Source organism: Schistocerca nitens, chromosome 12, assembly GCF_023898315.1.
Source record: "Schistocerca nitens isolate TAMUIC-IGC-003100 chromosome 12, iqSchNite1.1, whole genome shotgun sequence".
In the NCBI taxonomy this organism is placed as follows: domain Eukaryota; kingdom Metazoa; phylum Arthropoda; class Insecta; order Orthoptera; family Acrididae; genus Schistocerca; species Schistocerca nitens.
Window position 1 is genome coordinate 121,388,248 of NC_064625.1, and position 13,410 is coordinate 121,401,657.

Consider the following 13,410-nt stretch of genomic DNA (forward strand, 5'->3'; position numbering starts at 1 on the left):
CAGAAATCCACTACAAAGCATGTTATAATAAGCACACGGTATGAAGCATTGGTCACCCTTAAAACCTAACACGCTGATATCGTGTAATAGCCTGAAACACTCATTCACGAGTAGATTCCACAGAGCTACCAAATTGCCCGGATGCAGACTCCTACGCTTTGTCTAGTGCTGAAACTATTGCTCTAAGTTTCCTAAGCGAGTAGGATCGGGTGGCTTAGTATGCCCACTCGGAAGTACGATACGGTGCCAGGGCGTTCGTGAAATTTGGAACACGTGTGCAGCCCCAAAATGATCACGTAAAACGCAGAACAAAACTTGCTCAGGCAGAACATTGCAGTAAACATCCAGATTTACGTTGGCGAACTACACCCTCCACACACAGAGTTAGACGTCTTACTTACCAGTCAGTGTCAACCGTCAACGTCTCGCACGATTTGAAAAAAAAAAAAAAAAAAAAAAATACGCGACTACAACGCCCCCATTGAGCTACTGGCCAGCTTCTGTGTTGTTTGAACCACTGACGTCTTGCAACTTTGTGCCTTCTGCAGGGTACCGACTCCAAATGCCCACTGCTGCCGTGTTCGCTGCAGAACTGACTGAGCTGGACGTGGACGCACTGACACGAGCGACTCCCGTCTCGTTCACAAGGCGTGTCGCTCTTCTCTACTCCCTGCGGCACAGGACACTTTTTACAACCACTCTTCTTGTTGCCACACTGACGAGACACCTGTTTGCACTGTGCAACGCGAGACGGGGACGACTGACAATCGTGGTCAGGTACACAGGCCAGCCTGGTGATGGTTCTTAGGTAGCTTCCCACGCTGAGCTGGTCCCGAAATAACGCCTCTGAGAATACGGGCCCACAAACGGTTAAAACACGGCAGCACGCAGAAATAAGCTTACGCGATTCACAGACAGAAGCCGCTCTCGGTTTCCCTTAGGCGACCTCGGCGTCTGTGGCCTCAAGAAGAGCATCCAACCAGAAACTTAACAAAAAAAAAAAAAAAAAAAAATTTGCCAAATCTTCAGAACGCAGACTTTGTACTAGACGGGATAAACGTCAGGGAAAAGAATGAAAGAAATACGAAAGACTGTCATATTCTCAAGAACATTTCGCTGTAAATATGAGGATGGTCACCCCCTCTTTTTTGTTTTTTGGAGAATCGAATCTCACGTATGAAGCCTCTTCGAACGTCTGTTTACAAGCGAGAAAAAGTTTAGAGAAACTTTGAAATTATGTTCAAAATTTGTTGGAAGTCTCTAAGTGCTCTCATCCTCCAGTACCCACAAATAGTCTAATACTTGCCACAGGGCTCTGGTGGAGCTAGGGGGAAGCAATAAGGTGTACCTAGTGTGGGTCCCTGGTCACTCAGGGGTCTGTGGCGATGAACAAGCCGATAGATTGGCTAGGATGGGGGCAACAACTCCATTTATTGGGCCGGAACCTGTCTTGACAATGACCAAGGCTATGATCAAATTAGAACTACGGAACTGGCTTAGGAAACAGCACGTAGGATATTGGACTAAGGTCCGTAAACAAAAACATGGCTTGGGCATCATTACCTTGCCGTGTTTTAAAACAAGCTCTGTAATCCTGGGATTGAACAGGAAAGAGATTAAACTCATGACTGGACTGATGACCGGCCATGGGAATTTTTAAAAAAAAACCAACACGCAATGGGTATAACTGAAGAGGATCCTTAATGTAGGATCTGTGATGAGGTTGAAGAAACTGCATCACAATCTTCGAGTGCATGGCATTGGAGGGTAAAAGATACATAATCTTCGGGACAGCTAGACCTGAAGGAATTGTGTCTAACAAAATAGTGGTAGAGGGACTCCTTGCTCATACAAGGGCACTGGATGGCTTTACTAAATATATAGGGAGTGATACCGCACAATAAATTCATATCGATCAGCCGGCCGCGGTGGTCTAGTGGTTCTGGCGCTGCAGTCCGGAACCGCGGGACTGCTACGGTCGCAGGTTCGAATCCTGCCTCTGGGCATGGGTGTGTGTAATGTCCTTAGGTTAGTTAGGTTTAAGTAGTTCTAAGTTCTAGGGGACTTATGACCTAAGATGTTGAGTCCCATAGTGCTCAGAGCCATTTGAACAGCCAATTCATATCGATCAAACTAATATCGCTTTCTCGAAGGGACACGTAAAATACCGCTTTAAAAATCATATTCTTCGTAATGGGACACACAACGCATTCTGTCGACGCTTGAGTTCGCATGAAATATGTCACGAGTAATATTTGTTTGGGCCGACTCCCTCTACACCCTGCAAAAAGGACATTGTAAATATCTGCTGACTATTCGTAGGCGAGACGCCCGGTACATTTATCGTTTATACAAAGCCTCACGCACTCAGGAGCTCAACTGTATTTTTTAAAAGACTACGATTCGTGTTTAAAGTTTTAAATCTGATTTATCTGACAGTAAAGAATGAGAGATAGCGACACCAATTGAGATATTTTTGATTACTTTTTGTTAGGTGCTTTTTGGGTCTGACTACATTTCATTTCAGCTTTCGTCCATCGCATATAGTTTTGTCACAATGTGAATGCGTTATAAATAGAAGATAAGAAAGACACATGTACTTTGATTAACGAACTTTCATTTTTCAGTATTAACAAAGGTGTTAGTGAAACACAAATATGAAAACACCAATTAATTATATGGGAACTGTGTCTCCATTTGCTAACATTTCCTCTCTCTCCTCTCAAAGATCGTACTATAGGTTTTTCTAGTATACCCAATGGATCCTTCGTGATGTAACCAATGTAATAGTATATCATCGATCCTGATACAGCCGTGATGCTCAGCAAACTACCTAACTTCTTACACTTTCCCACCATGTTGGCTAAAACAGAAGTATAACGCGATAGCTTTGTGTTGCTTAAGAACATCCTAGAGTGATACCCAAGCCTTCTTCGCAGTTACAGTAATTTTTCGTTCACAGCTGGACCCGAACATTCTTCGATGACAAGCCGAACAAACGCGCCTTCTTCCCATGTCGCACCTGACACGCAAGGGAATTTTTCGCAGCTAAACTTCAAAAATTGCTTATCATTTGTAAAAGCTTGCATGAACTGCTTCGTTAGAGACGACTTAATAAGCAGAGATGATGATAGTACTTTTAGGGTTCCGCGTCTCAAGGTGCAAAACCGAAACTGTTATAGGATTGCTTCTTTATTCATCTGTCTGTCTGTCCGACTGTTAAGAACAGTCTGTCCCAGGAACGGATAGACGCACAGAGTTCAGTATTATGTCACATATTACGGTCTATGGTCTCCTGGAGGTATAAAAATTTTAAGTTTCTAACTAAATTCAGTTGAATGATACGGCCATTTATGTCACATATTTTGATACTCAAAAACTTCTAAGATGATTCAGCGAGAAGCAAGGTTTCACAATACACGTGAAGTAAAAAATCTGAAACTTGTTAAATTGTCACGTAAGAATATCTTTTGCTATTTGAACATACATTGCATTCATCATCCGTCAAAAGCATGACAGGCGAACATTACTGCCTGCAAACATGAAATGTTAGTTGAAGTCACGTTTATTAACTGAAAAATGTTTTGTCGAATCTTCTCTCTCCATATATGTAACGTGAGGTTACTTGGTCACTTCTTTCTATGTTCGAACTAGCATCTTGCCAGGGTCTATATCAATAACAGGCAGAAATCGTAGAGATTCTCGATTTCAGAGATGTGTGAACTGTCTGTAGACATAATTAAGTTCGTACGGAAACCTCGGTGCGCGACTTCTGCTCGCAATTGGCCATTTTTTAATACTCTCACTTTTATTTACATCTCCCGCACCTAGTGAAGCAACGGAGCTCAGCAGCCTGTAAAATTTATAATTTAATGTCAATAGGAACAAGTTTTTGTATTAGCAGTTGTATTTGGTGAGCAGGTTAAGGTTAAGATCCAGCGCGACCTCCGGCTAATAATATCGGTTCTCACCCTTGGCGTAGATCTTCACGCCACTCAGACTGGAGACCTCGCACAACAAAAAGTGTAGTCAGAAAAGAGATACGATTTCCTGTCGTTATGAAGAGTTGGCATGTTTATCGAATGATTACATGCAGGTTTGCTTGAGTGGGGACATGAAATCCTGAATAAACCACTGGTTTCATTTCTTACCAGCTGTCACTGGACCTTATGGAAATAGTCCAGTAACGATTGTTAACAAATAATTTTAACTTCTTTTTTAGGGTCAACGAGGTTCTTGGCCAAAATTTTCTCCTCGCTACTCTTGAGAGGTATTTTGGGTGGCTAGTTTATTCTGGACCAATTCTGATCCTTTGTCCTACTATCACATTGACACAAGAAAAAGGGGACTTTGTAATGTGACAGAAATAGTGTATGAAACACATACCACAAAATTACCTAAAATACAATTCTTAAACATCGAGAGTTAAATGAAAAAAAAAAGAGTGATAACATCTTTTTTCTTGGAACATTAGGACTGAACAGTAACGTACATTAAAAACTGTTTAATCGTTGCCCTGTGTAATCAAAAACCTGCACGTCGTTTATAACAAAATGTTTTGTTACACTGACTGTTCTCGTAGGTGAGTAACAGAAATCACTTTAAAAATTACATCACCAAGCACCCAGTATTTTTTAAGGCAAGATCATCCACAGCCACGGAGCTCAGCAGCCTGTAAAATGGATAATTTGATGTCAATAGAAACAATTTTTTGCATTAGCGGTTGTATTTGAGCAGATGTGCGATCGTTGTTCGCTTTTCGGAAGGTTAAGACCCTGAGCGACCTCCGGCTAATAATATCGGTTCGCACCCTTGGCGTACATCTTCACGCCACTTAGACTGGAGACCTCGCACGACAAAATTTTTAAAATAAAAAATGTACTCTGAGATGTACGGGTCTTTGGAAAAAAGCCTTTTAACTGTCCATGTAAGTAGAAATAGACTGGAAGGACATCACCCTGAACTGGGATGCGTGTTTTCATACCCGATGCACAAGGCACAATTTTCCATTTCCTGCTACGCCTGTATTATCATCACATCCATGTCTTTTCTCACTATCAGCTGATTTAGGTGTTATCAATTGAAGACATAACGTGATTTAGATGTGCCATTTTAAATGGCTTACTCTGAAACCAACGTGTAACACACATTATATACACTCCTGGAAATTGAAATAAGAACACCGTGAATTCATTGTCCCAGGAAGGGGAAACTTTATTGACACATTCCTGGGGTCAGATACATCACATGATCACACTGACAGAACCACAGGCACATAGGCAACAGAGCATGCACAATGTCGGCACTAGTACAGTGTATATCCACCTTTCGCAGCAATGCAGCCTGCTATTCTCCCATGGAGACGATCGTAGAGATGCTGGATGTAGTCCTGTGGAACGGCTTGCCATGCCATTTCCACCTGGCGCCTCAGTTGGACCAGCGTTCGTGTCGGACGTGCAGACCGCGTGAGACGACGCTTCATCCAGTCCCAAACATGCTCAATGGGGGACAGATCCGGAGATCTTGCTGGCCAGGGTAGTTGACTTACACCTTCTAGAGCACGTTGGGTGGCACGGGATACATGAGGACGTGCATTGTCCTGTTGGAACAGCAAGTTCCCTTGCCGGTCTAGGAATGGTAGAACGATGGGTTCGATGACGGTTTGGATGTACCGTGCACTATGTGTCCCCTCGACGATCACCAGTGGTGTACGGCCAGTGTAGGAAATCGCTCCCCACACCATGATGCCGGGTGTTGGCCCTGTGTGCCTCGGTCGTATGCAGTCCTGATTGTGGCGCTCACCTGCACAGCGCCAAACACGCATACGACCATCATTGGCACCAAGGCAGAAGTGACTCTCATCGCTGAAGACGACACGTCTCCATTCGTCCCTCCATTCACGCCTGTCGCGACACCACTGGAGGCGGGCTGCACGATGTTGGGGCGTGAGCGGAAGACGGCCTAACGGTGTGCGGGACCGTAGCCCAGCTTCATGGAGACGGTTGCGAATGGTCCTCGCCGATACCCCAGGAGCAACAGTGTCCCTAATTTGCTGGGAAGTGGCGGTGCGGTCCCCTACGGCACTGCGTAGGATCCTACGGTCTTCGCGTGCGTCCGTGCGTCGCTGCGGTCCGGTCCCAGGTCGACGGGCACGTGCACCTTCCGCCGACCACTGGCGACAACATCGATGTACTGTGGAGACCTCACGCCCCACGTGTTGAGCAATTCGGCGGTACGTCCACCCGGCCTCCCGCATGCCCACTATACGCCCTCGCTCAAAGTCCGTCAACTGCACATACGGTTCACGCCCACGCTGTCGCGGCATGCTACCAGTGTTAAAGACTGCGATGGAGCTCCGTATGCCACGGCAAACTGGCTGACACTGACGGCGGCGGTGCACAAATGCTGCGCAGCTAGCGCCATTCGACGGCCAACACCGCGGTTCCTGGTGTGTCCGCTGTGCCGTGCGTGTGATCATTGCTTGTACAGCCCTCTCGCAGTGTCCGGAGCAAGTATGGTGGGTCTGACACACCGGTGTTAATGTGTTCTTTTTTCCATTTCCAGGAGTGTACATCATAGAATGCTGTGTTATTAGACGTTTGTAGGTCAGTCCGGGTTACGTATTAGCGGTAGTGTTATTCAAATCAACCGTTATTCAAATCAACCGTTGTCCACAGCGACCGTAGACTAAACGAAAAGAGAGCAACACAGCAGTCAGATTCGCATCAGCTTTTCTTACTCTCGCAAATCTAGATTTACAGGTGTATACGCAGACGGTCCTTATGAGCTCTTGACTTTTCATATCAGAGTCATATCCACAGACCGAAGAGTTATCTCCAGTTACAATTTTTGGACATAAAATCCCGACGTGAATGAAAACTGTACTTCAGCTCCGATTTTCCTTCAGTTCATCACTCAACAGACTGGGAAGAAATTTTGCACCTTCATTTGTAAATTATCGGTTAAAATTTTGCGCATAAATCTGTACGAGATGCTACATTTTTCGGTAAGCTCTCCAATAGTTATTCGCCTGCTTGAAAGAACAATTTTGGCCATCTTTGGCACGTTTTATTCTGTTTTTGAAGTCAATGGACGTCCAGAACGTTGCACGTCTTCTAATGATTCATTTCAGCTTTTAAATCGTCCTTATCACTTGTATGCAGTCTTCAGAGTTACAACATTGTCGCCACACACCAATTCCAAAATTTCGTGAGTTTCTTTGGCAACTTTTTCCAATTTTAAACAGAACTAAACGTTAACACGTTGGTCGAATTCCACGATGCGCCACAGACACCGTAAACACTCTAGCTTCTCTGGACGCTGACTGACAAGTCAGAGCGTGTCTCATCGGATCAGCCTGTTAGACAAATTACGTGAAATGGTTGCAGCGTCAGCAGATGCTACTGAAAAAAATATCATTCGTCGTATTTCTTTTTGTCACACGCCGAATATCGCGGGTTCACAAATTAAAATTTTGTGCTTTTCTAAACTGAGACCAAACAAATTCGTCTATTATAATGCAATTCGTGTGGGTCGGTGGCTCAATGGTTGAAACGCCAGACAACAAATTCAAAGGCCTGGGGTTTGACCCCCGGTCAGTCCTACGATTTTGATCTGTGACTTATCACTTCTTTGTTGATGTGAAAAATGTCGAATTACACTTTGGTTAGCAACTGAAGTTAAGACTGTGGCTGGCTCGGTAAGTCAGTTCGAAGGAAGAGAACGGCGTGTACCAACTCCAACAGAGCCGCTTCTAGTACAGCACTGTGGTGTTCAAAACAATCTTCGGAATCATGACTGCTTTACTATCGTAATTTCGTCCCATAATCACGCCAGTTTTACGGGGTTAGTTTCCGCTTTTATTGGTTTCTCTATTACCGAAGTTCATATTCTCATTGGTTATTTATTACTGCTAATGAACACAAAGATTCTAACATAACTCTGGCTCTTGTACACTCGGCTGGCGTTAAGTGTGCGTTCCTCTGCTTAAGAGCACCGTAAAGGCCTTCCAGTTGACGTAATGTTTTTGTATATTCCTTACGACTCGTTACTATTAAAAGTAGTATAGGTTTGTTTTCTCTCCCTCCTTTCCTGTTAATTTCTAACAATATGGCCTGATAGTGAAAGTCTGTCGTTATGTTTCTTTGACCCTTGTGTCATGTTTACCGATCTGAAGTTGTCTGTAACAAGTTGACAACCGTATATTAAAGTTTTTGTTATATTTATGTCTAAATGATAACATTGTTATCTATATTTTTAACATCCATATTGCAGCGTTCCGTTTCTATCGTGTATCAAGCTTCGTAACACTGTCTAATAATCCATAGAAAATACTTCGTGATATTTTGCAGAACTTGGTCACGAATCAGCTTTCGGCTTCTTAGGCCAGCTTTCGACGACAACATTCCTACTGAAGGGTCTCTGTGTGAGCCTCCTCTTAAGATTTCATTGAAGCTAACCACATCTCCATGTTTCTGTCAGACCAGTTTACTGTGCAATTGGTACAAGGACTATTCAAAAAGTACACAACGATCGCTCCCGAAATGAAAATCATAGTGAAAACACGACGAAGCTTTTGACATAAGTATTGGGCAGTGTCTTTCGTACGCCCGTAGATCACGTCACGTCAGTCTTTCCAGCTATGAGCACATAGCGAGCACGTAAAGATGCCTACAACAATAGTGTCTTCCGCCATGTACGGGTGGCTGCCGGCAGATTTCGCCTGAAGTCATGCAGCCCACATAACACAACTGCCGTGCGGTTCCGTCTTCATGACAGTTCTCGGCCGCACACTGCAGGGGCAATGGGGAAGCTCCTGCAGCGTTTTTGGTGGGAAGTCTTTGATCACCCACCGTACAGACCATACTTGGCTCCGATTTTCATCTCTACTCACAGGAACCGCTGACTATCACGACAACTGTCTGGCAGAGACTATAAGCTGCAATCCGGGGTAGAAAGTTGTAGGAAACCACAGGAGGCTACCTTCTGTGATAAGGATATTGGAAAGCTGGTACCACGTAACAACGGATTTCTAAGTCAGAGCGTCGACTATGTAAGACGTAGCTGGAAGGTGCAGCTAACTGTTGCAAATAAAGCAAATTTGATTTTCACTGTGGTTTCTTTTCGCAGCCGATCGTTCCTTACTTTCCGTATAGCCCTCGTAAATTTCCTCTGCTGTAAAAAGAGTGAGCAGCTGAGTTCGTTCGTAACAGCCGCAATTTTTCATATTTTATACGAAGATTGTATGCTAACTGGATACTTTACTTGCGCTTGTGCAAGGTCCATTAAGTTTTGCTACTCCTCTGAGTCCCACAGTCATGTTTACTATGCCTCAGTGACATTCTCATTCTACTGTACCAGTCCTTTCTTTTCCCTCGTGGAATAATAAAATGAGACGTGTGTGTGTGTGTGTGTGTGTGTGTGTGGTGTGTGTGGTGTGTGTGGTGTGTGTGGTGTGTGTGGTGTGTGTGGTGTGTGTGGTGTGTGTGGTGTGTGTGGTGTGTGTGGTGTGTGTGGTGTGTGTGGTGTGTGTGGTGTGTGTGGTGTGTGTGGTGTGTGTGGTGTGTGTGGTGTGTGTGGTGTGTGTGGTGTGTGTGGTGTGTGTGGTGTGTGTGGTGTGTGTGGTGTGTGTGGTGTGTGGTGTGTGGTGTGTGGTGTGTGTGTAGTAGTGTGCTACAGTGAGTATGGCCAACTTTACTAGATGCTTTGTGGCTAGCAAGGAGGTTACTTGATCGAACCTATTGTGTAGGCTGGCTCTCTGGTCACTTCCATTGGCAGGATATACTCTGATTTCGTCAGGGCAGTTCATCACTGTCCACTGGAAGCTTGGTAAGATCGGTTGCTTATAACAGCTTCTCCCAGCAAGTCAAGTAAATATTTGTAAGTTTACGCTCTAACTAAAGCTCCTAACGCTTTTCTCGTTTATATTTATAGTCTACTTTGTGCGACTAGTTTTATTTTCAGTATCGTGAGTGTTGAATACTCTGAAATTTAAGTGATTTCGTAGGCTGCTGTTTGATTCTACTACTCACTTGAGTACGTGGAGGTGTGATGAATGGTTCAAAAATGGCTCTGAGCACTATGCGACTTAACGTCTGAGGTAATCAGTCGCCTAGAATTTAGAACTAATTAAACCCAACTAACCTAAGGACATCACAAACATCCATGCCCGAGGCAGGATTCGAACCTGCGACCGTAGTGTGATGAATGGATAACGATTCAGTTCAGTCAGCTACTCACAGTGAATGCGTGTGCAATTTAGTAATGCCACTGCAGTTTTCTCATTGAGTTTTCAAGCCGTCTTATTCCGTATCTTCAATTGTCCGATTCTTACTTCGTTCATTACTATCACTTATTGGCGTTCATGTTTGAGAGCCTTCAGCTTTCTCATCTTGTTACCATTCTGATAAATTCAGTACAGTGCTGATCCGTTTGTTCTGAAATTCCTGTTTGTACAATACTTACTTCCGTTGCGTTACCCCCACGGCCTCGTGCTCTGGTTTAAGACCTTTCCGTGCTGTAGCTCCCGAATCTTCCTCATACACTGTATATTTAATTTCTTAGCTCATGTTTTGATGTCCGTTCGTGTAGTTCAGCGCAAACTTTACAAATTCATTCCGTGCGTTAAAATCGAGCGGAGCAGCATCTCTTTGCTAGCCACGTGTAGTCACGGTGCAGGGCCTTTGTTCTTTTCGTTTCTCCACTGTGTAAACCTGGGTGTTAAGTGCGTGTGTGGCTAACCCATCCTTTGATTATTCCCGTTCCATAAACGGAGAGTTTAGTAGCGGGCTCAGAACCAAGGTTTACGATTAATCAAGTATGGGACTTAATATATATCGGGCACCAGCAATCGTGACGTTTTGCTAAGTTCGCAAGCGTTTTAGTTAAATATCGAAGTCAGTAAATGCTCATTCTCAGCCGGAAATATATTTAGGCTTCCCACAACTGAAATTCATCCCACGCCTCATCCAGGGCGCATCCTTCAGCACTTACTTGCGCAGGAAGTGATTATGGGTCATTGTTTTTCATCAGTCATGAATTATTAAATTAGCTCAAGGCTAGACAGATTGAATCTTACATTTTTAAACGCTTGGCTTCAACTACAAAACCGTAGCCAAGACTATTCTCAGGCTGCATCCTCGACCCTTACAACCAGTACAGCAGCCTTTTACTAAGAGGCCGAAAGCTGGTAATTTAACAGAACATTAAGATGATTTTCCTGTTTAATATTACCTTGTTCTGCCAAGCACCGACGGAAAATTCTGTTAATGGTATAATATTCCGCCAATGGATGTAGATGTAAATGATGGGCATATGGCGGTAAGCCGGGATTCGAACATATAAACACATGCTGGACAAAGTACGGAAATTCGAACTGCATTAAGATACAAGGAGTGAGGCAACTAACAGCGACAACTGACTGCGGCGAAAGCGTACTGCACGAGAAGCACCGAGTCTCCAGATAATTACAGGCCACAAAACCGCCATTTGCAAGGTAACTGTCACGGAGTGGCTAGGAACTGCCAGCCACTTCGGTAGCAAGTGTTGTTCTACTTTTGTGCTAGGTAATCTGAAATGTAAGACTTCCGATCAGTCACCGTTTATAACTGGTCTTGTAGGCCTGTTGGAGCATATTCGACTGCGCAGAGTTGGGCTACGTGGTATACGCTATGATGGTCCTGATGATTTAAGACGAGATTCTGATGCGCCAATATGGTCCGAGGTGGACAGGTCGACCACAACCTGTTTCTCGGGCGCCAGGATCACCTGATTTCAGTACTCTGATTTTTTTCTCAGCTGTAAAGTGTAGAACACTCGCGTTGATGCAGTTTAAGTAGGGCAGCGAATTGTAGAGTCGTGTAAAGCTTAACGAGATGGTCCGGCGGCTCTGAAAGAATTCGTGGCTCACCGCACAGACGGGTGCAGTATTGCATCCAAATGCGAGCACGGCAAATGGAATGCCTCCTTCAACATGATCGAGTGTACAGTAAACTGAAGCAGTATTTTATTCCTCCTTAAGACAGGCCATTAGATGGGGTCGTAGTCGTAAAGTTCGCATCTCGGATACATTCACAGTAATTAGGACAATACGGAGTGAGCAAAAAGTCTTCCCTTGAGTACAAATAGTTATTTTTAAGTCACTACGCTAGATGCAACTGTGCGGTTTGTTGCAAATGGTAGCTTAACTCGCAAAATTTTAGCTTCTAGATGTGCTCTGACAGCTCAGTTATAGGAATTACAACCATGGCTAGTGTTTCAGCAAGACAGTTCGCTGTTGCGCTGCAGGTTATTTGTTCGTCACTTCTTGGATGAAACCTTTGCGAACACACAGATCGGTAGAGACGACCCAACACGTTCACCAGACGTAACCTCTCTTCATTTTTATTGTGGGACTGCGTTAAGGACAAAATGTTCAGTTCACCGGTTTCTGATGTATTCGTGCCGTAGGAGTTTGCACGAGCTCACGTAGACACGGTCACGGAAGAGATGTTGACAAAGACGTGGAGAGAATTTATCGTCCATACGTTTCACAGGCAGCAATCCGAGCACGTGTGGAAGTGTATACATAAAAAACTTTATGAGTCAACCATTTACAACAAGCCACACAGCTGTATGCAGCATAGTTCCTTAGAACTAATAACTCTAAATCAAGTAAAGCTCTTAGGCGCACCCAGTATTTCATAACGAAGTCAGTCACGGGTCATAAAAACAGATTGCCGGTTATCCCGCAAACGGCTCTTGTTTACTGCTTCTATCATCCTGTCATCCGTGTCAGTTTTCGCTGTCGCTTATCACATACCGTGAGTTACGATGGAACCGTCGTTACAATTTTAATAACACGTACACACAATGACACAAATTATTCGTCCTTTCGCGTATCAGTACCACTTTATCAAAACTCGTTTTCGATATGCTTGACCGTTGTCGACAGCTGAAAAAGCGGTCGCACTTGTACCGTTCGACGGCATCACTTTGTTCGCACGGGAGTTTCATAGCGGCCGCTGTCAGAGGAGACGTTTCTGCGGGTGAGCGCGCATCCTCAGTCAGTGTTAGTGGCAGGGGCGGCCCGCTGACCTTGACCTCCCGGGACCACTCTTGGAAATACTCCATCCCCATGGCTGGCTGCGGTGACGGAGAGGTGGCTCCTATCCCACTGGCGAGTGTTCCGGTGCCCAGCGACGGCGAGGAACTGAGGCGTCGCGCCGGCGTCGCGACGCGGGGCGTCCAGCGCCCTCTCCCCCCCCCTCCAGAGGGGGGCTAGGGGGGGCTCGCCCCCGCGATATGCGCCCCGCTCGCGGATTCTTCGCCGCTATGAGTGCCTGGCAGCGGCACAGAGGAGCACCTCGGCGGCCGGCCCATTTATTCTGGTGTGCAAAGCGACTGTCCGCCACTTTGTCTCCGTCCGTGGCC

The 13,410-nt window shown here is 45.0% G+C and overlaps 1 protein-coding gene across 7 annotated transcripts in view; it reads right to left on the minus strand.

Annotated features, from left to right (window-relative positions):
• The window catches only part of LOC126215213 (tropomodulin), a 430,703-nt gene extending 417,498 nt beyond the window's left edge, over positions 1–13,205 (minus strand). For all 7 annotated transcript variants that reach the window (XR_007542104.1, XR_007542102.1, XR_007542103.1 and 4 more), the window contains exon 1: positions 13,075–13,205. Coding sequence is in view for 3 of the 7 variants with exons in the window: in XM_049941877.1 (XP_049797834.1) it covers positions 13,075–13,116 (42 nt within the window). In the remaining 4 variants the exon portion in view is untranslated. The remainder of the gene's footprint in view (positions 1–13,074) is intronic.
• Positions 13,206–13,410: the final 205 nt, after the last annotated feature.